Source organism: Salmo salar, chromosome ssa03, assembly GCF_905237065.1.
Source record: "Salmo salar chromosome ssa03, Ssal_v3.1, whole genome shotgun sequence".
NCBI classification, from domain to species: domain Eukaryota; kingdom Metazoa; phylum Chordata; class Actinopteri; order Salmoniformes; family Salmonidae; genus Salmo; species Salmo salar.
In genome coordinates this window covers 79,053,110-79,079,824 of record NC_059444.1, presented here as the reverse complement: position 1 = coordinate 79,079,824, position 26,715 = coordinate 79,053,110, and the positions used below count along the sequence as shown (strand labels likewise).

Here is a 26,715-nt window from a genome sequence, read left to right as displayed (position 1 = left end):
TTCGTGTCTGTCATTAGTGGGGGGTTATTTAGTGTCTATTTTCAGTTTGGGTTCTCGTGCGGGATTGTTTATTGTCCACTCAGGACAGGTGTGTGTGTGTGTGTGTGTGTGTGTGTGTGTGTGTGTGTGTGTGTGTGTGTGTGTGTGTGTGTGTGTGTGTGTGTGTGTGTGTGTGTGTGTGTGTGTGTGTGTGTGTGTGTGCTGTTTCCTGTTTTGCTGGCCTGTGTCAGATTTATTGCCGGGCTGCGCCTTTTCCCCCGTGTTTTATTTTGGGAATGTGTTTTCCCTGGCGGACTTTATTAAGCGCCCTGTGCCTTTTGGCTATTGTGTTTTGTTTCCCGTGGCATTAAAACACTGTTGCTCCGGCCCTCTGTCTCCTGCGCCTGATTCCGCATCTCCACTGGTCCTAGAATTCCGTGACACATGCTTACTACAAGTTTAGACAGCTGGCCTTAGACTAGTTTACCAATCGAGCTTTAGCTGACATGGGCTAATTGAGTGACTGCTGATGCACAACCAAATTTCTAAATTGCACCTTGTGTACCACAGATGATGTATTAGGTGTTTGGTTGATAATGCACAGCAGTGTACCAGTAGTGGATCCAGAGACCCCCCTCCCCCCCCTTCCTTCCAAAGGCTTTACACTTTTAGAGGTTATTAATGTTTAGATTTTACGAGAGGAAACCAAGGGAATGTAAATGTTTATTCCAACCTTTTAAAAACACATTCATAAAATATAAATACTGTATATAGACCTAGTAGATATAGATCAGCTGCCTGTCTGCCCAAACGTTTGGTCAGGGAAGGATTATTGTCATTACGTTAGTGATTCTTCACCAACAGTGTTTGCTTGAAGCACTTCACTCTACTGTGGCATTTCTAAATGAACTACTTCATAACTATACACCTTGGGCTGTTTGGGAGGGTGCACCATTCTAGAACATTTAGATAGAAAGTGTGGAACAGGCATGGTTCTCAGTCATAAACAGTAGGGCATCATGTGAGCTGCTCTATACATTGCATTTCTATATGGAACATCGCCCCTCCCCACTTAGTAGACCCCTGTTCAAACCCTTACTATCCTACAAGTTCTCCCTTAAAGTACATAAGTTCAGAATGTGGATATGAGCTCTTCTCCAGCAATTCCAAGTTTGAGCATTCCTCCCCCTGGCCTGCCTTTTCCAACACAAACAGCCTATTTATAGACTTTGACTCATTGGTCATGTGCTGCACTACAGCACCACCACTGTTCTGAGCCATCTGGGAAACTTTTCTAACTGCGTCAAGAGTATAAGAGCTCAGCTCAGAGAGGACATTTGCTGAGAACCCAGAGTTGGGCTACAAGACATTGTAGGCTACCAAGAGTTGAAATGGGTCTTCCAGCCTTGGGTCTGATACCGTTTTTGGGGCCCCTTGCGTTTCCGGTAGCTTTGGGAACAGCCGCAGTAGGGGGGTTTATATTGATTAAGGCGATTCATAAGAAACCTTCGTATCATCCAGGAAGTCCCAAAATAACACGTTTCGTGACGGTAAAGTCAAATAAAGCTTCTGGAAATGAACCCACTAGAAATGCTGCCAGCAAGAAGACAGAAGGACAGCGTAGCAGTGATGAAACTACGATCATAATTGCTTACGGCCTTGGATTTGTTGACACTTACAAAAAGTAGGTCTATAATATTTACATATTTCTATCAAGTCTGCTTTACCCACTGAGTACAATGGGCCTTTTTATTCATGAGAGCATGGATAGGCCTACCCTAGGCCATTATTTTCATGATATAATTCCTATTACATTGTATAATTCCATTTGAATTGACACAAGAATGATGTTAGCCTACTGATACTTCCTTTTCTATCCTCATTAGTGTTAAAAAAGGTAGACCATCTAAGTTTGGTCCGGGTAATGATCGCATAGCAGAGGCAGACCATATTCCACCATTGGCTTCTCTGAGGATAGCCCGAAACCATGAACGACTGGATCGTCTCCTACAAGTGAATCCAAGGCTTCATGAGATGATCATGAGCCTTGATTATGACCCAACTGGACAGAACCTGTTAACTATGAGAGTTCTTTACCAGGATCACAGAGATGCTCTGACCACTGGAAACAGCAGGGAATCTCAAGTATCCAGGTGAATGCTTTAGAGTAGGCAACACCTTGTGTATGGTTTAGCAGATATGAAGGAAAAGACATTGTCCAGTTATGGCAGAATAGCAAAATGGCCACCATGATGATGATGATGTGTGACGTTGTACATGGCACCGTAGTTATCCACCGCCATCAAAACATAGGTGTAGTCGTCACCTTTTCTGTTATCATGTTTTCTGTGTTCTAGTCGTCTGCTGGCAGAGACAATCCTAGACGGAGATGCTGCACTTATGCTGAGGAAGGCTTTTATCATGGGTCATCCTATATCTTCCCGGCAGCTTAGAGAAGACGCAGGTAAAAACAGTGATTATTTTCCTGTTCCCTTATCTTACAGTAGATACTGTAGATCTTTAGCGTCTCTTACAAAAGTAACAATTTCACAACGTTTGTCTTAGTCGCTGAGTTTGCTTGTATGTTGTATTAGGAGTATTTTACAAAAAAACTAAGATATGCATACTGTAACGGCCGTCGTTGAAGAGTAGACCAAGGCGCAGCGTGATTAGTGCTCATCATGAATATATTAAAGATAGAACACTTTAACAAAAAAAAACAAGAAACCGACACCCAAACAGTTCTGTCAGGTACTAAACCGAAATTAACTACCCACAAACCCCAAAGGAAAACAGGCTGCCTAAGTATGACTCCCAATCAGCGACAACGATGTACAGCTGTCCCTGATTGAGACCCATACCAGGTCAAAACAAAGAAATACAAAGCATAGAAAAAAGGACATAGAATGCCCACCCAAATCACACCCTGACCAAACCTAAATAGAGACATAAAAAAGGCTCTCTCAGGGCAGGGCGTGACACATACAGTATATTTCTCACCAGTCCACCATTGATACGGTCTCAGAATATCATCATTTTGAATAATGGAGCATCAGAGCCAGACTAATAGAAAACGTGTTTAGTTCCCAGAATACTGTTATCAACACTTGCTCTTGCTTTCAGGCGACTTGAAGCTAAATGCCTTGAATGTGTGGGACAATTTGGGACTTAATCAAAAATGGACTAATGAAATTTTTTATTTTTTTTTACATAAAAATAAATAAATAAAAATACATAATTGCTTTGTGAGTAAAATACCACTTTAAAGTTCAAATTTTCCCTATTTGAAACTATGTACTTATTCTAGGATTGGCCGCACCATATACCGATGGTAACATTGACATGTCTGATGAAGGAACAAGGCGCTACTACAGAGGTGGCTACATTGAGCTGGTCAAAGCATACCACAAGAAGGGGATAATCAACAACAATCAAGCAAAAAAGCTCATTTCATGGGTGGAAAGAGACATGCACCTGGACCGGGATACCCAAGAGTATGAGGAGATCCTTGATTACATTAAACGGAATTTTCATTTTTTCCGGTGGTAGAAATGACAAACAAACTCAGACAATACAGAGTAAATACAGATTGTGTACTCTAACAGGAGTTCCCAAGTTAAAAACGTTTCTATGATATGCAAATTATGGAATACAGTATTGTTGGAATCTACCTTGAAATATACTTATTCATGTTACCATTCTAAAACTCATTGATAACTTTACATATGTAAGGGATGCATATGTTGGGGTCAAGGAAGGGTAGATAGGGACTTTTGGAAAGTTACTGAGTGTAGAAAGTTCATATTCTGTTCCATGTTTCTAAGGAGGGAGGCGAAGGGCCATAGTTAGTCTCTGATAAGGCAGGCCAGCTGCGGAACTAGGGAGGAGCGAGGAATGCGTCTCGAGGTCAAGTCAACAGATGAAGTGAGAAGAAACCTCTGGGAGGCAGGCCAGAGAGACCCACCACATCGACTCTCCTACTACAGTCCTATCTCACACATACACTTCCACGCATAAAGGTTTTAGTATCAGGCAGGGATATGACTACACCAGTGAGAGGAACCAATTAAGTTCCTGCCTAGCAACAGAGATGTATTGGCTGTCAAGATGTGTAAGGACATGACCCCACATATTAGAAGGTTATAAATATATGTGCTTGTGTAATCATGCCTTGTCTTTGCAGCTGTATGATCCAGTGGGTGAGTAAACTTGGTTTGAGCATTTTGTAGTCGTCCGTTTGAGTTTTTACTCCGTTTGTTCAGAAACTAACAGTATAAATATCATAATGAGGAGTATCATTTATTGCTGATAATTGTTGCAAAGTTTTTTTGGCCTACCTTATAGTCGGTGCCTGGTTGGTTATGTTCAGCAGTGTACTAGTAGTAGATCCTGTCTGCCTGTTGCATTGGTAAATGTACAGCCTATAGATTCTCTGCAAAATGTTTAGATTTCCTGATTCTCTGCATTTATTGTAACATTATGCAGTATCCACTAGCTCAATGTATGGAAAACCCTTTATTAAAAGATCAGCTATTTTGGAAGCAGCAGACAGTGAGTGGACATTACTTTCTTATTTGTATTAGATCTTCTGTTTGTCCTGTGTAAAGCTTAGCTGTGTGTAAAACCCTCTACTTTCATAGATCCTTCGTCTACCTGAAGAGTGCAGTAGCAGGTTTCCACCTGTTGGTGGTGCTGTCCTCTTTGATAATACAACTCTGAGGCCCTGGTAGATAATTGTGATTTTGTCCATAATTCCATATAAATATGTTAACCATTTGGCAGATGAAATATAGCCCTCTTACATGAGAGGAAGTCTTCTTTTTTACTTCTGTTCTGTCAAGCAATAGCCACATATTTATGCAACTACTGTAGGAAACGTCTCAGCCTAGGAGTATAGGAGCATCACTAGAGGTGTGATTTCGTCTCCCGCCAGTGGAATGTTTTGTGCTTTCAAGTAGCTACAGTGCCTTCAGAAAGTATTCCTACCCCTTGACTTATTCTACATTTTGGTGTTTTACAGCCTGAATTAAAAATGTATTAAATAGATTTTTTTCTCTCTCATCCATTTACACACAATACCCCATAATGACAAAGTGAAAACGTGTTTTTAGACATTTTTGTTCATTTATTGAAAATGAAATAGAAATATCTCATTTACATAAGTATTTACACCCCTGAGTCAATACATGTTAGAATCACCTTTGAATGCTGTGAGTCTTTCTGGGTAAGTCTCTAAGAGCTTTGCACACCTAGATTATTCAATATTTGCACATTATTCTATTAAGCTCTGTCAAGTTGGTTGTTGATCATTGCTAGACAGCCATTTTCAAGTCTTGCCATATATCCAAGATGACACCTTTTAAATATTATTTAAAAAACTGTAACTAGGCCACTCAGGAAAATGTAATGGCATCTTGATAAGCACGGGGGACCAGTACGGACCAGTACAGAATTTTTTTTAAATTATGAAATGTATGCATTCACTACTGTAGTCGCTCTGGATAAGAGTGTCTGCTAAATGACTAAAATGTAAATGTAAATGTAACTGCAGTGTATATTTGGCCTTGTGTTTAAGTTATTGTCCTGCTGAAAAGTGAATTTGTCTCCCAGTGTCTGTTGGAAAGCAGACTGAAAAATATGTTACTTTTCTTAGCTCTATTCCGTTTCTTTTTATCCAAAAAAAAACTCTCTAGTCCTTGCCGATGACAAGCATACCTATAACATGATGCAGCCATCCCCATACTTGAAAATATGAACAGTGGTACTCAGTGATGTGTTGTGTTTTCCCCTAATTTCTTTGGCATATTTTTTGTAGTATTACTTTAGTGCCTTATTGCAAACAGGATGTATGTTTTGGGAAAAAAAATTCTGTACAGGTTTCCTGTATTGTGCCATCTGGTTTGCTTACAGTTTTCTCAATTGTTTACACACAAATACTGGTACTTGAGACACAATGACCACAACATGTTGCTAAACTACAAGCACAATTCCTGCTTTACACTCAAATTGCAGTTCTAAAACACACTTTTTTCAAAACACTACACACAATTCTTTGCATTTGGCACAATCGTCATGCAGAAAATCTCTTGTTTTCACAATGAACACACTGCCATTCAAATATGCACACTGACTCATCACATGGGCAAACACCCGTCACACAGTTTTACAATTAGCTATCAGAGCTTTAGCATAAAAGGGCAACAGGTGAGCTCTTCGGTTTTGGAGCAATGGATGCTAACATTGGAAACAGAGGCAGAGCCAGAGGAGTGAGAGTAAGAGGAGGAGGACGGCAAGGACAAGGACGAGGACGAGGAAGGCCAAGGACTGTAATCTCTGATGAGATCCGAGCCACTTTGGTTGATCATGTGGTCAACCATGGTCTAACAATGAGGGAGGCTGGGCAAAGAGTACAGCCAAATTTGAGCAGGTACACTGTAGCATCCATCATCCGGACATTCCGAAATGAGAATAGGTAAGAAATATACTCTCACTAGAAAATTGCAGTACTGCATATCAATACAGTACTCAATGAGTACAGTAGTACAGTATTGCCTGTGGACTGTTCTGTAGGACTGTAAAAATAAAGTATGTTTCAAGTATTTGGGAAATGTATTCCTACTTTGTATTTACAGTATTTTACTTTTTGTTTGGCAGAACTGAAAGATTACCAACACAAGGTGGTCGGGAATGTGTTCCTACTCCTGAACAGGAAACTGAAATCATGAACATGGTCCTAGAAAATAACGCCATAACATTACGGCAAATACAAAGAAAAATAATAGAAAACACTGAGATATTTCAAAATATTGATAGGGTAAGCTTATCAACACTGGACCGTGTCTTGCGCAGAAATAATCTCAGGATGAAGCAGGTCTACAGGGTGCCATTTGAACGCAATTCAGAAAGAGTCAAAGAATTGCGATATAACTATGTGCAAGTGAGTCCTATACAATCCCACAATTGATGCATACTCTCAACAAGAATATATACATATTTCAGTATTGTAATCATAATGATTGTGCTTCACAATAGTGACCACTGTCGTGTCTTTGGGGTACCATTAAACTGAAGACATGTTTATCAATTAACTCCCTGTAATTATTATCACGCGATCAAACTGATTCATCGTTTAATTGTAATTAACTAGGAGATCGGGGCACCAAGGAAAATATTCAGATTACAAAGTTATAATTTTCCTAATATAACTTTCCTATATTATAACATATATTATATTCTATTGTAGTATAGGCCGATTATCTTCTGGTTTAAATGGTGTATTTTACCTCGCGTCCAGTCTCATTCCAAACGTCGTAAATTGTTGTATCTGCACGAACCCAGTCTTTACTAAGAGTCATCCATACATCAATTGTCTTAAAATCATTTATTTACTAAACTAAGTAATTCACAGAAAGTATACAAACAGTAATTATCATCACAAAGAATTGGTAGAGTAATGTGCCCTAGTGGCTAACAGGCATGGCTGGTCTGTTAGACAATGGGTCATAAAAAGTTCAGCTGAGGAGGTACACAGAGTTCATTAATATTGACAATTGAACGCTCACTCATTCGGGAACAATTGCAATCAATATATATTTACGCTCAGTGTGTCGTCGGGATCCTTGTTGGAGCGTCGTTCTGTTGGAGAGTTTTTTCCGCGTTCTCTCTCTCTCTCTCTCTCTCTCTCTCTCGGTTAGAATGGATCTTTCAAAGCGACATTCATTAATGTCGTTATAGAATGGATGTTTCGTTGGTCTTCGCGTTCAATGATATAATTTCTAGCTGCAGACTATTAATTCATATCAAAGACTTGTTCTTATTCTGTCGGTATCAATAGTCTAAAAGTTAACCACGTGGTATGGTTCACTTTCAGTAGAGTACTTGGATGGTCAAACCTATTGGCCAACTCGCAATGGAGTGGAGGCCTGGTCTGAAGAAAGAAGATCAGGGTATAGTTTTATAGTGAACATGTCACATGACGCCTGGTCCTGTCTGTGTCCCTGGGGGCGTGCCGATGACTGAGTTAAGCTTGGTAGAGAAATACAATTCTATCACATTAACATCAGTACATAGCATATCAATGTATTACAAATAGCTTTATCCTTATTAATACATTCTATACAACCATGTGGATGCAAGTCTCAAGGCTGAGGCTATTATATAAACCGTTTTATGGTAATATGGCTATATTGTCTCTTCTGAGTATCACAAAATTGTACCAAGCGGACCAGTTCGTAGCTGGATTCTTCACCAATCTTTCATACCTTCTCCAGAACACAAATGTCGCTTGGCTCCCCAATTCTGTGAGTTGGAAGAATTTCCTGTGTCTCTCTATGGGCCATGTGGCAAGAGATTCTCCTGGAATTGTACCACTCCTTCACACAGGGACTGGGTGGGGGAAGGTAGGTTGGGGGGTGGTGCAAGGGGGGAGGGGGTCAACTGTCCTCCCTGTACTCAAAGAGGCCAACATCATGACACCACTCCATGTCTATTTCTGATATTGTCATGTGTGTTTCAGAGAGTCCTTGAGCTAGAGGTGGCTGCAGTGGAGCACCAGTTCATCTTCATTGATGAGGTTGGATTCAACCTCACAAAAAGACGAAAGAGGAAAAGGAATATCATCGGCCAGCGTGCCATTGTTCAAGTCCCTGGCCAGTGCGGAGGGAACATCACAATGTGTGCAGCGATTACCCACCCGTCATCCATCATAATGCTACCCTTGGCCCCTACAACACCGCCCATCTGATCACATTCCTGGACGCCCTACACAACACACTCATTCCACCAGATCAGGTAGCTGGCCCAGAGCAGCTCAGGTACGTTGTCATTTGGGACAAGGTAAGTTTCCACAGGGCTGCTCTGGTTCGTAACTGGTTCACTGCCCACCCACGCTTTTTAGTTGTTTATCTCCCTCCATATTCTCCAGTCCTCAATCCTATTGAGAAATGTTTTTCTGCCTGGAGATGGCAAGTGTATGACCGAAATCCACAAACGCGTATACCTCTTCTCCAAGCTATGGAAGACGCATGTGGAGATATAGCAGCTGATGCTTTTCATGGCTGGAATCGCCATGCTCGGCGATATTTCCCCCGCTGCTTGGCCAGGGAAAACATTGCTTGTGATGTGGATGAGGTGCTGTGGCCAGACCGCAACAGAAGAGAGGATGCAGCATAGTTTTAATTTTATTTTAATTTTTAATTTTTTTACTGTAACTGTATACATTAAATTCTTCTGTTTTGTATGTAGACCACTGTATGTGCAACTTTCTGTTGGTTGGGAATGGGATGTACACTGTGTACATTGTTTTTGTGGGAAAAATAAAATATATTTGTTACCGTGTATTTGTGTGTTCTGAGTATAAAAACAATATTCTGAAATATTTTACAACACACTTATGTATGTACTGTCTGAAGTAATGGCAACACTGAACCAAAAAAAGGCCTAAGTCATTATGATGAATGGAGAAGAAGTGTTTTCCATTCATCATAGTGTTTTACATTGAGCACATCAGTGTTCAACTGGTTCTTATAAATGTCTATTCATATGATGGTTTGTGTGTGTCATGTGAAAACAAAATACCATTTTGATAAGAAATAACATTGTTTTGAATGTAAAGTTTCATTTTGCTGGAGAATTGAGGGGTTTTGCCCATTGTGTGTGTTTTTTGATTTGTGTGTAGAGTTCTGAGAATATGAGGCATACTTTCAGAAAATGTGTGTAAACAATCGAGGAAAACTGTAATATAAGGAATTAGAAATTATTTATACTTTTGATACTAAGTACATTTTAGCAATTACATTTACTTTTGATATTGAAGTATATTTAAAACCAAATACTTTGACTTTTACTCAAGTCATATTTTACTGGGTAACTTTCACTTTTACTTGAGTCATTTTTTATTACGGTATCTTTACTTTTACTCAAGTAGGACAATTGGGTACTTTTTCTACCACTAGGTAGTTACCATATGGCCCCCAATAATTTTTTTTTTTTTTAAAGTCATTTAAAATTAAAGTTAAAAAAACATAGTTACAATAAACCATGTCTAAACCACCTTCAATTTGTCCTCTAGTGTGACATTAAAATGTATGTTAATATTAAGGTTTAATGATTCCCAAATTATTTTTACTCATTATTTAGTTACTTCTGTCTTTAAATCTGTAATCAAATTCTGGCAATTTAAATGAAAAACATATATTTTCCTTGTATAATGATAACGAAGTGCCTCGCTATTACATTTTGGGTAAGATTCACAGTAATTTCACTAAATCTGATAAAAAGCAATTATCTTACTTGTGTATTATTATAATGTTACCTGCCTCATGCTCAACAATTATTTTTACATTTTGTCCAAGACGACACCTTTTTTCTTTTCATTTATTGGTGTCACCCCAATGGACAATTGTAACAATGTATGCTGAGAGTCAGGAAGCAAGTTCAAGGAGTGAATATATACTGCTCAAAAAAATAAAGGGAACACTTAAACAACACATCCTAGATCTGAATGAAAGAAATAATCTTATTAAATACTTTTTTCTTTACATAGTTGAATGTGCTGACAACAAAATCACACAAAAAGAATCAGTGGAAATCCAATTTATCAACCCATGGAGGTCTGGATTTGGAGTCACACTCAAAATTAAAGTGGAAAACCACACTACAGGCTGATCCAACTTTGATGTAATGTCCTTAAAACAAGTCAAAATGAGGCTCCGTAGTGTGTGTGGCCTCCAAGTGCCTGTATGACCTCCCTACAACGCCTGGGCATGCTCCTGATGAGGTGGCGGATGGTCTCCTGAGGGATCTCCTCCCAGACCTGGACTAAAGCATCCGCCAACTCCTGGACAGTCTGTGGTGCAACGTGGCGTTGGTGGATGGAGCGAGACATGATGTCCCAGATGTGCTCAATTGGACTCAGGTCTGGGGAACGGGCGGGCCAGTCCATAGCATCAATGCCTTCCTCTTGCAGGAACTGCTGACACACTCCAGCCACATGAGGTCTAGCATTGTCTTGCATTAGGAGGAACCCAGGGCCAACCGCACCAGCATATGGTCTCACAAGGGGTCTGAGGATCTCATCTCGGTACCTAATGGCAGTCAGGCTACCTCTGGCGAGCACATGGAGGGCTGTGCGGCCCCCCAAAGAAATGCCACCCCACACCATGACTGACCCACCGCCAAACGGGTCATGCTGGAGGATGCTGCAGGCAGCAGAACGTTCTCCACGGCGTCTCCAGACTCTGTCACGTCTGTCAGGTGCTCAGTGTGAACCTGCTTTCATCTGTGAAGAGCACAGGGCGCCAGTGGCGAATTTGCCAATCTTGGTGTTCTCTGGCAAATGCCAAACGTCCTGCACGGTGTTGGGCTGTAAGCACAACCCCCACCTGTGGACGTCGGGCCCTCATACCACCCTCATGGAGTCTGTTTCTGACCGTTTGAGCAGACACATGCACATTTGTGGCCTGCTGGAGGTCATTTTGCAGGGCTCTGGCAGTGCTCCTCCTGCTCCTCCTTGCACAAAGGCGGAGGTAGCAGTCCTGCTGCTGGGTTGTTGCCCTCCTACGGCCTCCTCCACGTCTCCTGATGTACTGGCCTGTCTCCTGGTAGCGCCTCCATGCTCTGCACACTACGCTGACAGGCACAGCAAACCTTCTTGCCATAGCTCCTATTGATGTGCCATCCTGGATGAGCTGCTCTACCTGAGCCACTTGTGTGGGTTGTAGACTCCGTCTCATGCTACCACTAGAGTGAAAGCACCGCCAGCATTCAAAAGTGACCAAAACATCAGCCAGGGAAGCATAGGAACTGAGAAGTGGTCTGTGGTCCCCACCTGCAGAACCACTCCTTTATTGGGGGTGTCTTGCTAATTGCCTATAATTTCCACCTGTTGTCTATTCCATTTATAAAGGGCAGGTAATCAAGGAAGTGATGGAGTCCAGCTGAGTGTCATAATGCACGCAACAATGGTGACAGGTGTGCGTCCTAACGAGCAGCCTGGTGACCTAGAGGCTGGCGAGGGGGGATACGTGACAGTACCCCCTCCCCGGCGCGTTTGACTCCAGCCGCAGGACGCCAACCACAGGGATGATCCCGTAGATCCGGAGCGGACCGGTAGCCTTCGCTGAAGCGCAGAAACCTGACAAACAGTCTGAGGAGTGAGAGCCTGATGAGCTGGCTGAGACCTCCCCGGTTGCCATGGTTGAGGCACGGGAACCTGTTCACCAAGCTTAGTTATGGGAGCCTATCGAACCCACTGAGGCATGGGAGCCTACAAACCGGCTAAATGAACAAAACAAGAAACACAAACAGCGCACCGACATGAAACAGAAGTAATGACGCCTGGGGAAGAAACCAAAGGGAGTGACATATAAAGGACAGGTTATCAAGGAGGTGATAGAGTCCAGGTGAGTGTCATTATGCGCGTAACGCTGGTGACAGGTGTGCGCCCTAACAAGCAGCCTGGTGACCTAGAGGCCGGAGAGGGAGCACACGTGACAACAATACACATCAGGCAGTCATTGTACTGTTAAAACATAATTAAGGAAACTTTCAGACGTTTCTGACCACTGTAAAAATGCTTGTAACATCAGTAATGGATCCTCGTTAAAGGATTTAAAGCGTATTCATTCCAATTACAGGGCCTTGAAAGACTTCTGTCTTGTTATTTTTCGTCACTACCTACCCGAGTCAGGAGGGGTAATTTGCATGCCTGCTGCCTTCCTTGGATGTGGTAGCCGTTTCTCAGGTTCCCTCTCCGGAATCAAACCCTGATTCCCCCGTTACCGTGGTCACCAAGGTAGGCACAGAAACTACCATCGATAGGGCAGACATTAGAATGAGACGCCAGTGGCACAAAGCTTCACCAAAAGCGTCCAGGGCACCCGAGAGCACCCTGTATGGGTTTTGGGTCTGATAAATGCATGTGTCCCTGAAGGTCAACACTTGTTGGCATATCTTATCTATAGGATTACCACAGCTAATGTATCCAAGTAACATTGGGGCGATCAATGGAACCACAACTGATTGAATGAGCCATTCAAAGTTTCACTGTACCAACAGTGTGTACTAAGACTTGCATGGCTTAATCTTTGGGACAAGAATATGACAGGATCAACCAGGTAGAGCAGGGGGGAAACAGTCTCCAAAAGAGGCACAGCTGATGGGGGGCCTCCCAGGGTGGATCACGTGGATCATGGTCAGGAGGAGTGAAACTGGTAGGACAGACAGAGAGGGACCAACAGGATGGATGGTCTAATGCAGGGAGCGACAACCAGGAATGCAAATAGTCCGGGTAGCCATTTGATTAGCTGTTCAGGAGTCTTATGGCTTGGGGGTAGAAGCTGTTAAGGAGCCTCTTGGACCTAGACTTGGTGCTCCGGTACCGCTTGCCGTGCAGTAGCAGAGAGAACAGTCTATGACTAGGTTGGCTGGAGCCTTTGACAATTTTTAGGGCCTTCCTCTGACACCACCTGGTATAGAGGTCCTGGATGACAGGAAACTTGGCCCCAGTGATGTACTGGGCCGTACGCACTACCCTCTCTAGTGCCTTGCGGTCGGAGGCCGAGCATACCAGGCAGTGATGCTACCAGTCAGGATGCTCTCGATGGTGCAGCTGTATAACTTTTTGAGGATCTGAATTGTGTTACACCAAGTGAATTGTGTTACACAAAGTGAATTGTGTTACACCAAGTGAATTGTGTTACACCAAGTGGATTGTGTAACACCAAGTGAATTGTGTTACAAGTGGACATTGCTTTTAGGGACAAAATATAATCAATCAGAACTATTTGGAAATATGGACTATTGTTTCTTGAAATAAACCTATGTGCTATAACTTAAAGAGTGAGGGGAATTTGATTCATTATTTTAATTAATTTACTGAAGTTCAAAGTTCCACTACCTTACATGGTTTAGTTTAGTTTATTAATTCGACCATTTAAAAAAACAAGCACACATAAAACTTAAAAGCCATACATGCACATGAATAAAATCATGGAGGATAACACACAATACAGTCTGGGACTTATTTCCATTGTGGTCCTCTTGAGACAAGATGGCTAGACAAGATCAAACACAGTATGGCAGTGAAATAATAAAACAAAAACATAGAAGAAGAACATCTATTTCATCATTCCTTGTTACATCATAGGGGTTATTCATATTGGCACGACCTACACAATTTAGGTCTGGATCCCAAAATAATTGCTTCAGTTTTCCCTAAGTGCAGAGATAGCTTATTATGTCCAAGCCATTTGCTAATGTTAGTAAGCTCTGTGCTAAGTATGCTCTCCGACATAGTTTTACTTTGTGAGACACCAGAAGTGTAGAGTCATCCGCATAAAGAAAAAGATGGCAAGAACAAGCATCTTTCATATCATTAATATACAATAAAAACAGCAGAGGCCCAAGCACGCTCCCCTGTGGAACGCCACAACTCATTGGTTTTCCCTGAGACAGTGAACCATTAACCTCTACTACTTGCTCCCTTCCTGATAAATAGGACTACCCAGCCTAGAAGGATATTGCTTAACCCCAGTGCCTCCAGTTTGGAGATTAGGAGACAGTGGTTAACTGTATCAAAGGCCTTCTGTAGGTCAGGCAGTACCATTCCACACAGATTTCCCTCATCAATCTCTTTCCTGATGAAGTCAGTCAAGTAAAGTAGACATGAATCAGTGGAGTATGTTTTTCTAAAACCCGACTGAAAATCAAACATTAGACCCTGTTTGTTAACATATTCATACATTGCTCATGTACAATTCTCTCCAGGATCTTTGGTGTTAATACAGGCCTATAATTCCCAGGGTCAGACTTTATCCCCTTCTTATACAGAGGTATAACTTTAGCTTGTTTCATGTCCCTGGGAAAGGTGCCTTGTTCAAGAGAGAGATTAACAATATGCGTAATCCAAGGGCCAATTTGCTCAGCAGAATCTATTAGAAACCTTGCAGGAATATTATCCAGGCCTGTGGCTTTGGAGCATTTTAGCTCTGCCAGCATACGTACTGTTTTGGTTGTTGCTACCTTTGCAAAAGAAAAAGAGTTTGGCTGAACCCCTAACTTTACATAATACTTCTTGACTTGGTTGCTTCCATACAAACCAGAACTGGTGGGCAGCTTGCTAACCAGCTTGCTGGCAACAGAAGTAAAAATGAGTTGAATTCATTGGCAACCTCTGCTTTTTCATATACCATCTCCCCTCTGATGTTCAGTCCAATACTGTTTAGTTTGTTTTTGGTAGTACTACTACAGCCTAGTTCCTTAAATGATTTCCCAAGCTTTTTCGGGTCATTTATGTTTTCAATTATGGGGGACAGTCACACCATGGGACAATTGTCACGTTTGGTTCAAAATTGTAAGAAAACAAATGACACATTGCATAAGTTTACTCATGATCCAATTAAAACAAAATCTAAGCTTTTAGTATTATATTGTCATGAATGTAGCCGTGTTGAATAGACCAAAACGCAGCCGGGATATGTATGCTCATCTTTAATTATATTTGAATAAAGTGAACACGGGAAAACAATAAACAAGAACGACTAGTAACAGTTTTACAGGCTATACAGATACTTTAGCAGTGTAAAATAAAACAACCCACAAAAACCAGGTGACAAACATACTCCTAATATATGACTCCCAATCAGGAACAACGATAACCAGCTGTCCCTGATCGGGAGCCACACAGACCAACATAGAAACAGAAATACCAGAAAAACACATACAACACAGTACTTCTGCCACGTCCTGACCAAAAATACTAAACAACTACTCCCTCTGCTGGTCAGGACGTGACATATATCACCATTTTGACAATAAAATTTGTATTTTGTATTTTATTTTACCTTTATTTAACTAGGCAAGTCAGTCAACCATTAACTAATGCTCTCTTAATGATTTAATCAACCAATAACAGGTCTGTTACAACTGGTTTGTAATTGCAATAATAATTCATTTATATCTAGTTTATAAATAACTATAAAGTATGAAAATACAATTATCAAACATCTTTTAATGGATCGTCTTAATCATTAATACATCATTTATAAATTGATAAAATACTGTTTATGAATAGCTTACTGACATTAATATTTATACATTTAGGAACAATGCTTTCTAAATGATTAATAAACTATTCATCCATCATAAATGCTTTATTTTAACAATGTTTTTGTTTTTAAAGCTGTTGAATGTAGACTTCTGGTGCCAAAGCTATAAGTACACCTTGGACAAATGTTCTTGCGGTCTTGTGACCATTTTGAGAAATCATATGAAACTTCACTGAATGATACTAGACACCTTTAAAATGCACAATATATTACCCATTTGTTGATAAGTACAACTTTAACTTCTCTAGAAACTCTAAAGTACAACATCTGCCACAGCTCTAAAAAATGTGGCTTCCCTCTCACCTGCACCTTCGCCTGGGCAGCCACACCTTAAACAAAATGATCAATCACATTTCTCAATGCATCAATCAATAGTGCTCAATTAGGAGCACATGGTAGGAGCATGCACAGTAATCAAGAGGGTTTCTTAAGCATGCAAAATAGTTCTACCTGAAATCAAAAAGTTTCTACCTGGAACCAAAAAGGGTTATCCTATGGGGACCGCCGAATAACCTTTTTGGAATCCTTTTTTCTAAGTGTGTTTAAAGAGTAGGTCTATAATTTTGCTTAATTTTTGTGTGGAAGTACCGGTAGACCTAGGCCTTAGCTCATAAACCCACAACCAAATATTGCATTGCAGATAGAAAGGCCATGAAAAGAGCCGACATGATTCCTTGATCTCCATGTCAGAGAGACATGTTTGTTTCACATAGCATATTTCTGTCTGAATGTGTGTGAACAGTATGTGGGTGTGTGCATGTGCGCACGTGTGTATGTAACCAGGCACTCCTCAGCAGACACTCCTCACCCAGCAATGTATAACATCTCTCTTTCTCTTTCACTTAGAAACACACATGCACGCACACACTTAGAACTTGGACTCATTGGTCATATATGGCACAACTCCGCCCATACCGCATGACAAACTTATCTAAGTGTGTCAAGATTATAACTTTTCGGAGTTAAGATCAGAGAGGACACATTTGCTGAGAACCAAGAGTTGGGCTACAAGACATTGCAGACTACCAGGAGTTGAAATGGGTCTTCCAGCCCTCGGGCTGTTAGGGTTCTTGGGGCCAGTCGGATGGGGGGCAGCAGTGCTGGTAGGAGTGGTTATATTTATTAAGGTGGTTAAAAAGAACAGAGAGGAGAAACTTTGTATTTCTCCAGGAACTCACAAGTGTTTTGGTGACGAGAGAACATGGTTCAAGGAGGAAAAATCTAATGAAGATTCTGGAAAAACTGGAAACGCTAGGAAGGAGAGAGAAGAACCGTGCCGTCATGACGAACATGATGATGGCATAATAAAAGGTTACAGCCTTGGACATGTTCACAAATATAAAGAGTAAGTCTATCATTTCGGTACATTTTTGTGTGGAAGTACAGGTAGACCTAGGCCTAATCTCATCAACCCAGAATCAAATACTGTATGAGCGGAGTACTTCAGCCATCTACTCAATTTTCTGGGTTCTGGGTGGATGACGGGGAGATATTGGACTGGTGTGAGAGGCAGAACCATGGTGGATCCATTTTTGGTAGCAGACAAGTCCACCTCACACACTTTTCTTTGACGGACTTGTGAGTCAATCTAAGTAACATAATAAAAATATCCCGATCAAAATCTGTCAGTTTAAACTAAAGATATCAGATATTTTGGCATGGGCTGCGTCTCAACCCACTGCATTCGCCTATGTCGACCTTCCGCATCTGTAGTGGAAGGTGGCCGAACTACCGACCATGAGACATCCCAAAACTCGGTCTTCTCACGGAAACGTCTATAGCGTCCAAAAGGTTTGGCCTACAAACTTATGGAAAGGGGAGAATGAACACGATGGGATTCTCCGTTTTGCTCTATGACCCACACAAGTGTCCCAGCACTAGTCTGAAGTTAACCCATACAAACCAATGGAAGTCTGAAGGTAACCCATACGAACTAATGGAAGTATGGAGGTAGTTTTGTGCCCCCAAAAATAAGATGTTAAATATGTGTAAAAAAAAAAATCACTACTGTTATTTATCTGCATGTACAAGCCTTATATTTAGCCTCACAATGAAGTGTTTCACCGGTTTATTTTCAGGACAACCAGGGCTACAAGAAAAGCACAAAAACAGTTGCATTCATGAGTTTTATTGATGAATGTCAATAAGAAAAATAAGGTCCACCAAACAAAAATCTGATTAAAATGAATTTATAAGAATGCTGTAAGTATAGAAATTGTTTGCTCAGTGGGAAATGAATATTCAACTAGTCAGTGACAACTGTGTGGAGTTTGGAGTTTGTGACAGCAACTATGTGAACTTATTAGAGTATTATAGACACTATTGATTTCCTTTGATCTTCTATGTAAAATAACTCTTTACCTTCGAACTACTATTGTGTAGCTTGTGAGCGTCATAGAGCAAAACAGGTTACAAGTACATGTTTGTGAGAGTCTCAATAGTTTGTAGCTCAAACCATTCGAACTCGGCCAACGTTTTTGTGAGAAAAACTGCTCCTGGACCACTTCGGGATCCGCTCTTGTCTCACAAACATTGCTACCGTTAATCACACAGACTAATGGTTACTATCAATGGACGCAGAAGAAATAGAGGAACAACAAACACACAATGTTTTAAAGGGGTTAGAAGCCCCAAGCTCCAGTGTCATGATTAAAGTCTACTTTGATAGTTGAATACAATAGGCCTTGTTATGGATAGGCCTAGGACTTAATGTTCTTGACAGCATGTATATAATTCCAACTGCATTGACAAAATGAATAATCTCGTCCACCAGCTGGCTCTCTGTCGAACCGTATGGTTTCACAGGGCCTCAGAATGGAAGTTGAATAGATGTCTATGGCAGAAGCGGATGAAACAACCGCTGGTTTTAATTGAATGATCTCTCAGTCCATCCTTTAGCATAATCCTTAGAACCTCCCCCCTATATTGTGGACTTCAAACGCCAGCACCACAAGTGATTTAAAATGAGCTTAGAAAATCGGAAAGTACGCATCTTAGAAATACTTTTCAATTGGGCTTCTCAAAAATAATACGATCAATGTGATTTAACATACTTTTTTTTAAAGTCCCGTCTAATACAACTGTCACAGGCTCGCTCCACACTCCCACCTCGATTTAGAGCCACCTCATAATCGTGTGATTCACTCAGAATATAAATTGATTAGCATTTCAATTAGTAAATCCACACCCCCTAAATTCCAAATAGTCCCACACTGTTACCAGGCTCTACGCACCAGCAATTCAAGACTGGGGACGAGGTTAACAAACAAATGATGTAAACCTAACCTACTAATTCTTCTTCTCTCCTCATAAGTGACAAAAAATTTAGACCATCTCAGCGTGATAAGGAGAATAAAGGCATTACGGAGGCAGACCATATTCCACCTAAAGATTCTCTGAAGAAGGCCCTAAACGATGTACGACTGGATCGTCTCCTACAAGTGAATCCAAGGCTTCATGAGATGATCATGAGCCTTGATTATGACCCAACTGGACGGAAACTGTTAACCATGAGGGTTCTTTACCAGGATCACAGAGATGCTCTGACCACTGGTAGCAGCAAAGAATCTAAAATATGCAGGTGAATGCTTTAGAAATGCTCAAGGCTTTCCCCCAATGTGTGTACTAGTTCCCTCCCCTTATACATTGTAAATCGTTATTAATCCTCGAGCGCAGGGTTGGGGTCAATTCATCAAGCATCATTTGAATTGAATTTCAATTGCAGGAAATATAATTTAATTCAAAGCAATTCAAGCCAATTCAACTGAGACATGAAACATGAAAGTCTCTTTCATTTGACAAATGTTTTATCCAAAGGATATGCCACTTATTAATGCAATGAATACACATACCATTCAAAATATTTGTTTTATTATAACTCAGAGTATTTTTCTTTGTCATGAAATGTTAGATTGTTCCCTTCCATACTGTAGTGTTTGATGTAATGCATTCTTGCCAAAAAATATCTGATATTAAAAAATATTGAGGGATTTATGAATTATTATAGACAACCCACAATATGATCTTAGAATGTTTCCAGACCACTGTAATTATTCAAAATTGTTTAAGGAGAATGCATTTTTTAAATTAGATGTACGCTACATGGTGTTGGTAACCATACATGACAGCCTGGTCTCATAGTCTAGACGTGACATAGTGAAAGTAAATCCGGGACACAATTTAGTATGACATGTTTCGTTTGGTATGGTTACATAAGACAGATGGTAACTTAAGGCAAAAAATGAAAGTAGGGTGGTTGGTTGGGGTGGATGGGTGGGCGTTTCGTATTTTAGCTAAATAGCAACTTTTCAACTACTTACTACTTTTTAGCTACTTTGCAACTACTTTGAATATTAGCTAACCCTTCCCCTAACCCTTTTAACTAACTCTTCCCTAACCCTAACCTTAACCATTTTAGCTAACCCGTTCCCCTAACCCTTTAATCTAACTAAAAAACTTAACCCTAACCATAATTTCAAACCCTAACCCCTAGCCTAGCTAACACCTAGCTAGAAGTATTGTACATTTTGTAACATATTGTGCATTTTGCAAATGTATAATATAATATGAATTGTAATTCGTACCATATCATACGAAATGGGTGATGGACAATTTAAGGCGTACCATTAGAAACCATGCGAAAACTATCATATTAAATGGAAATGTACAGAATAATACAACATGCTCTGAGACCAAGTTGTACATGATGTCAAAATAAACATTTCTATGGGGATAGATAAATAAGCCATTTGAATTTCATGGAATTAAATTAAAATGTAAATCTAATTCTAAATTAATTCAAATTCTGCTTCCTAATTCAAGAGTTAAATTAAATTTAAAGAGCAATTCTCAATTCATAATTGACCCCAACCCTGCTTGAGTGGGACTGAACAAGTGAAATTGGGGGAAAAAAACTGAAACAACCCCTTACCCTTACAATGACAGACTTTTCTGGTTACAAATGATAAATTAACAACATTCCTGAAAGTAACAGTTTTTTTTAAACATTTCCATTAAGGATTTTGAAAGGCGTATTATTTTTCTTTGCAGTCCTATTATACCTATCCCATATTTTCATAAAACCACAAATTCCACAGGGGTAGGTGTAAGATGTTGTTTCTGGACATGGCCTGTGCAGCTCCCCTGCTCTGTGTGTTATCTTTAATGCTTACCCCTCCTGTTCACAGGTGGCTTTTGACACAAACAATTCTAAGCGGAAAAGATGATTGTGCAATAAAAATGCTGAAGCAAGCTTTTATCATGGGTCATCCTATAGCTTCCCAGATGCTCAGATATGATGCTGGTAAAAAATATATATACATATATACACTACAGGTCAAAAGTTTTAGAAAACCTGCTCATTCAAGGGTTTTTCTTTATTTTTACTATGTTCTATAATGTAGAATAATAGTGAATACATCAACACTATGAAATAACACATATGGGATCATGAAGTAACCAAAAAAGTGTTAAACAATATTTTTCTTCAAATAGCCACCCTTTGCCTTGATGACAGCTCTTGGCATTCTCTCAACCAGCTTCATGAGGTAGTCACCTGGAATGTATTTCAATTAACAGGTGTGCCTTGTTAAAAAATGATTTGTGGAATTTCTTTCCTTAATGCGTTTGAGCCAATCAGTTGGGTTGTGACAAGGTAGGGGGGTATACAGAAGATAGTCCTATTTGGTAAAAGACCAAGTCCAAATTATGGCAAGAACAGCTCAAATAAGCAAAGAAAAACGACAGTCCATCATTACTTTAAGACAGGAAGGTCAGTCAATAAGGAATATTTCAAAAGTTTCTTCAAGTGTTGTCGCAAAAACCATCAAACAATATGATGAAAATGGCACTCATGAGGACCGCCACAGGAATGGAAGACCCAGAGTTACCTCTGCTGCAGAGGATAAGTTCATCAGAGTTGCCTGCCTCAGAAGTTGCAGCCCAAATAAATGAATCACAGAGTTCAAGTAACAAACATATCTCAATATCAACTCTTCAGAGGAGACTGTGTGAATCAGGCCTTCATGGTCGATTGCTGCAAATAAACCACAACTAAAGGACACCAATAAGAAAAAGAGACTTGCTTGGGCCAAGAAACACAAGCAATGGACATTAGACCGGCGGAAATTTGTCCTTTGGTCTGGAGTCCAAATTTGAGATTTTTTAGTTCCAACCGCTGTGTCTTTGTAAGATGCGGTGTGGGTGAACGGATGATCTCTGCATGTGTATTTCCCACCGTAAAGCATGGAGGAGGAGGTGTGATGGTGTGGGGGTGCTTTGGTGTTGACACTGTCTGTGATTTAGATTTTAGAATTAATTTAGAACACACTTAACCAGCTTGGCTACCACAGCATTCTGCAGCGATACACCATCCCATCTGGTTTGGGCTTAGTGGGACTATCATTTGTTTTTCAACAGGACAATGACCCAACACACCTCCAGACTGTGTAAGAGCTATTTTGCCAAGAAGGAGAATAATGGAGTGCTGCATCAGATGACCTGGCCTCATCCAAATTGAGATGGTTTGGGATGAGTCGGACCTCAGAGTGAAAGAAAAGCAGCCAACAAGCGCTCAGCATATGTGGGAACTCCTTCAAGACTGTTGGAAAAGCATTCCAGGTGAAGCTGGTTGAGAGAATGCCAAGAGTGTGCAAAGCTGTCATCAAGACAAAGGGTGGCTACTTTGAATAATCTCAAACATAAAATATATTTTGATTTGTTTAACACTTTTTTGGTTACTACATGATTCCATGTGTTATTTCATAATTGTGATGTCTTCACTATTATTCTACAATGTAGAAAATAGTGAAAATAAAGAAAAACCTTCAATGAGTAGGTGTTCTAAAACTTTTGACCAGTAGTATATATATTCCCCTCATCATATGGATATTTAATGTTAAGATAAATCTTACAAAGGTATCCAATATTTGTCTTTCCGTCAATGTTTAAGATTGTTTAATGAACTTGTAGTAGCCTAGGCACCCGATAGCACACCCAGTGCTAGATCTGCACTATCATTCAGCATAGCTGCGGGAAGATGTTTGGGGGTGAAGGTGCTATGATTTGGCATAAAGTAAAGCCCTAGTACACTACTTTTGTGAGATTATTTGTTTTGTAATTTTTTGTATTATTATGATTTTTCAGGGGGTACACAGCACCCTCAGCACCCCTATGTCCTGCTGGTATGTCATTTAGGCTTGATGTGCATTCCCGGTAATACAGTCATTGTCACGGCTGTCTAAAGGATCGGACCAAAGTGCAGCGTGGTTGTAGTTCCACATTTTATTAAAGCCGTGAAACTTTTGCAATACACAAAATAACTGAATTTACAAAAACAACAAACCGTGACGCAGAGAGAAACAAACACTACTCAAAAGATAATCACCCATAAAAACAGGAAGAAAAAAACCCTACTTAAATATGATCTCCAATCAGAGGCAACGAGGATCAGCTGCCTCCAATTGGAGATCAACCCAAACAACCCCAACATAGAAATAGAAAAACTAGAACTTAAACATAGAAGTAGAAAACATAGAAAAACCCAAAACACCCCCGTCATGCCCTGACCTACTCTACTATAGAAAATGACATCTTACTAGGGTCAGGACGTGACAGTCATGCCCCCCATGGACCAGCTAATACATAAAGCATCCTCCATTCAGGCTGCAAAGGCAGAATTTCCCTCTCTTTAATGGCTAGAAGGTGGGGGGGAAACGGAAACTATGCATACTTTCTTTATGAAACACCATTTCCACCACCATATTTTAGAACGCTGTGTGCAGCATCCTAAATTGTCTGAAAATATGAAAATGGTGGTGGAAAATGGGGTTTCATAAAGGTAATATGCATATTTTCCCTGTTATTTTCTGCCTTCTCACCATTAAAGTTAGTTAACGAGGTAAATTATGCTTTTGCAGCCTGAATGGAGGAGGCTTTTATATACAAGCTGTCTACGGGAGACACGAGTGTATTACCGGATATGCACATCAAGCCTAGCTAGATGATAGTGCAGATCTAGCGCCCATACACTATTGGCTGCCTAGGCAAAATGTGTAGTTGAGAAGGACTAGTGTTTGAATCACTAACATTCATTCTTTCAATGTGTAAAAATCCCTTGTAAATGTGAAAATATGCACTCTTATTGTAGGATTTGTTGACGCCGCACAACGTACAGAGGGTAAAGTTGACATGTCTGATGAAGGCACAAGGAGCTACTACGGACATGGCTACATTGACCTGGGCGATGAATATCTCTACAAGGGGATAATCAACGATGGTCAAGCAAAAGACCTCAAAATATGGGTGAAAAGAGAGATGCACCTGGACCGGGATACCCCAGAGTATAAGGAGATCCTTGAAGACATTAATGATTTCTATGACTGTTTTCATATGTTGTAGGCTTACTCTTACAGCAGTATCCAAGGGGAAATAATCAAAAGTATACCTTCCATCACTTAGTGATCATATTTTGGAGTAGCCTACAATTTGATGAATTTCATATTGATAATGTCATTTTATAATTATGCTTTTGCAGCCTGAATGGAGGAGGCTTTTATATAAATGATTGGTTGATTATGTGCAGCAGTGTGCTAGTGGAGCCAATCTGCTTACATTAAATAGCCTCTTGAAGCTTATCACTGTTTAAAGTCTCTTTCTAATCTACATTTATCTGGAGGTCTTCATATTGACCACATTGGTAAATGTATAGACTTCCTGCAAAATGTAGAGATTTCCATATTTTTCACTTTTACTCAAATGGAAGGCTGTGCAGCAATTGTTAAATTAATACTACCCAAATAATATGTAATAGGCTATACAACATATTGTTTTTCTTAATTGGATCTGTGTTGAAACGAAGGCCTATCTATCCCAGAACAGCAATAATGAAATGCTCAAATATACTGAACAAAAATATAAATGCAACATGCAACAATGTTTAAGATTTTACTGTTACAGTTCATATGAGGAAATTAGTCAATTTAAATGCATTCATTAGGGCCTAATCTATGGATTTTAAATGACTGCAAATACAGATATGTATCTGTTGGTCACAGATACCTTTAAAAATAATGGGCCTTAGGATCTCGTCACAGTATTTCTGTGCATTCAAATTGCCATAGATAAAATGCAATTCTGTTGGTTGTCCGTAGTTTATGCCTGCCATAGCATAACCCCACTGCCACCGTGGGGCACTCTGTTCACAACGTTGACATCAGTAAACCGCTCGCCCACACGACGCCATACATGTGGTCTGCAGTTGTGAGTGAGGTCAGTTGGACGTAGTGCCCAATCCTCTAAAACGACGTTGACGGCGGCTTGTGGTAGTCGCCTCCTGTACTCCCTGTTCACCTACGACTGCGTGGCCAAGCACGACTCCAACACCATCATTAAGTTTGCTGGCATCACAACAGTGGTAGGTCTGATCACCGACAATGATGAGACAGCCTATAGGGAGGCCAGGACAACAAACTCTCCCTCAATGTGAGCAAGACAAAGGAGACGATTGTGGACTACAGGAAAAGGAGGGCCGAACTTGCCCCCATTCTCATCGACGGGGCTGTAGTGGAGCTGGTTGAGAGTTTCAAGTTCCTTGGTGTCCACATCACCAACAAACTATCATGGTCCAAACACATCAACACAGTCATGAAAAGGGCACAACAAAACCTTTTCCCCCTCAGGAGACTGAAAAGACTTGGCATGGGTCCCAGATCCTCAAAACGTTCTACTGATACACCATCGAGAGCATCCTGACCGGTTCTATCACATCCTGGTATGGCAACTGCTCGGCATCCGACTATAAGGCGCTATAGAGGGTAGTGCATATGGCCCAGTACATCACTGGGGCCAAGCTTCCTGCCATCCAAGACCTATATACTAGGTAGTGTCAGAGGAAGGCCCAAAAAATTGTCAAAGACTCCAGTCACCCCAGTCATAGACTGTTCTCTCTGCTACTACACGGCAAGCAATACCGGAGCTCCAAGTCTAGGTCCAAAAGTCACCTTAACAGCTTCTACCCCCAGGCCATAAGACCGCTGAACAATTAATCAAATGGCCACCAGACTATTTACATTGACTCCCCCTCTTTTGTTTTTACACTGCTGCTACTCACTGTTTATTATCTATGCATAGTCACTTTACCCCTACCTACATGTACAAATTACCTCGAATAACCTGTACACCAGTACATTGACTCGGTACCGGTACCCCCTGTATATAGCCTCGTTATGGTTATTTTATTGTGTTACTTTTATTTTTTTCCTTTAGTTTATTTAGTAAATATTTTCTTAAACTGCATTGTTGGTTAAGGGCTTGTAAGTTAGCATTTCACGGTAAGATCTACACATGTTGTATTCGGAGCATGTGACAAATAACATTTGACTTGATTTGATGGTAAAGAAATTAACATTACATTCTCTGGCACAGCTCTGGTGGACATTCCTGCAGTCAGCATGCCAACTGCACGCTCCCTCAAAACTTGAGACATTTGTGGCATTGTGTTGTATGACAAAAATGTACATATTAGAGTGGCCTTTTATTGTTCCCAGCACAAGGTGCACCTGTGTAATGATGTTTAATCAAAGCAGTGATGTTTAATCAGCTTCTACATATGTCACACATATGTCAGGTGGAT

At 40.5% G+C, this 26,715-nt stretch overlaps 2 protein-coding genes across 2 annotated transcripts; both read left to right on the top strand.

Moving 5' to 3' along the window:
- The first annotated feature begins 1,272 nt into the window (after nt 1-1,272).
- LOC106601778 (uncharacterized) lies at nt 1,273-4,526 on the top strand. Its single transcript, XM_014194130.2, has 4 exons — nt 1,273-1,663; nt 1,866-2,132; nt 2,337-2,443; nt 3,287-4,526. The coding sequence occupies exons 1-4, from the start codon at nt 1,371-1,373 to the stop codon at nt 3,526-3,528; spliced, it is 909 nt and encodes a 302-aa protein (XP_014049605.1). The 5' UTR covers nt 1,273-1,370; the 3' UTR covers nt 3,529-4,526.
- Nucleotides 4,527-16,932: 12,406 nt separating this feature from the next.
- On the top strand, nt 16,933-24,718 carry LOC106601777 (uncharacterized). The gene is made up of 4 exons (XM_014194129.2): nt 16,933-17,430; nt 19,399-19,665; nt 21,272-21,387; nt 24,232-24,718. Exons 1-4 carry the CDS (start codon nt 17,123-17,125, stop codon nt 24,480-24,482), a joined length of 942 nt encoding a protein of 313 aa, XP_014049604.2. The 5' UTR covers nt 16,933-17,122; the 3' UTR covers nt 24,483-24,718.
- The last annotated feature ends 1,997 nt before the right edge of the window (nt 24,719-26,715 follow it).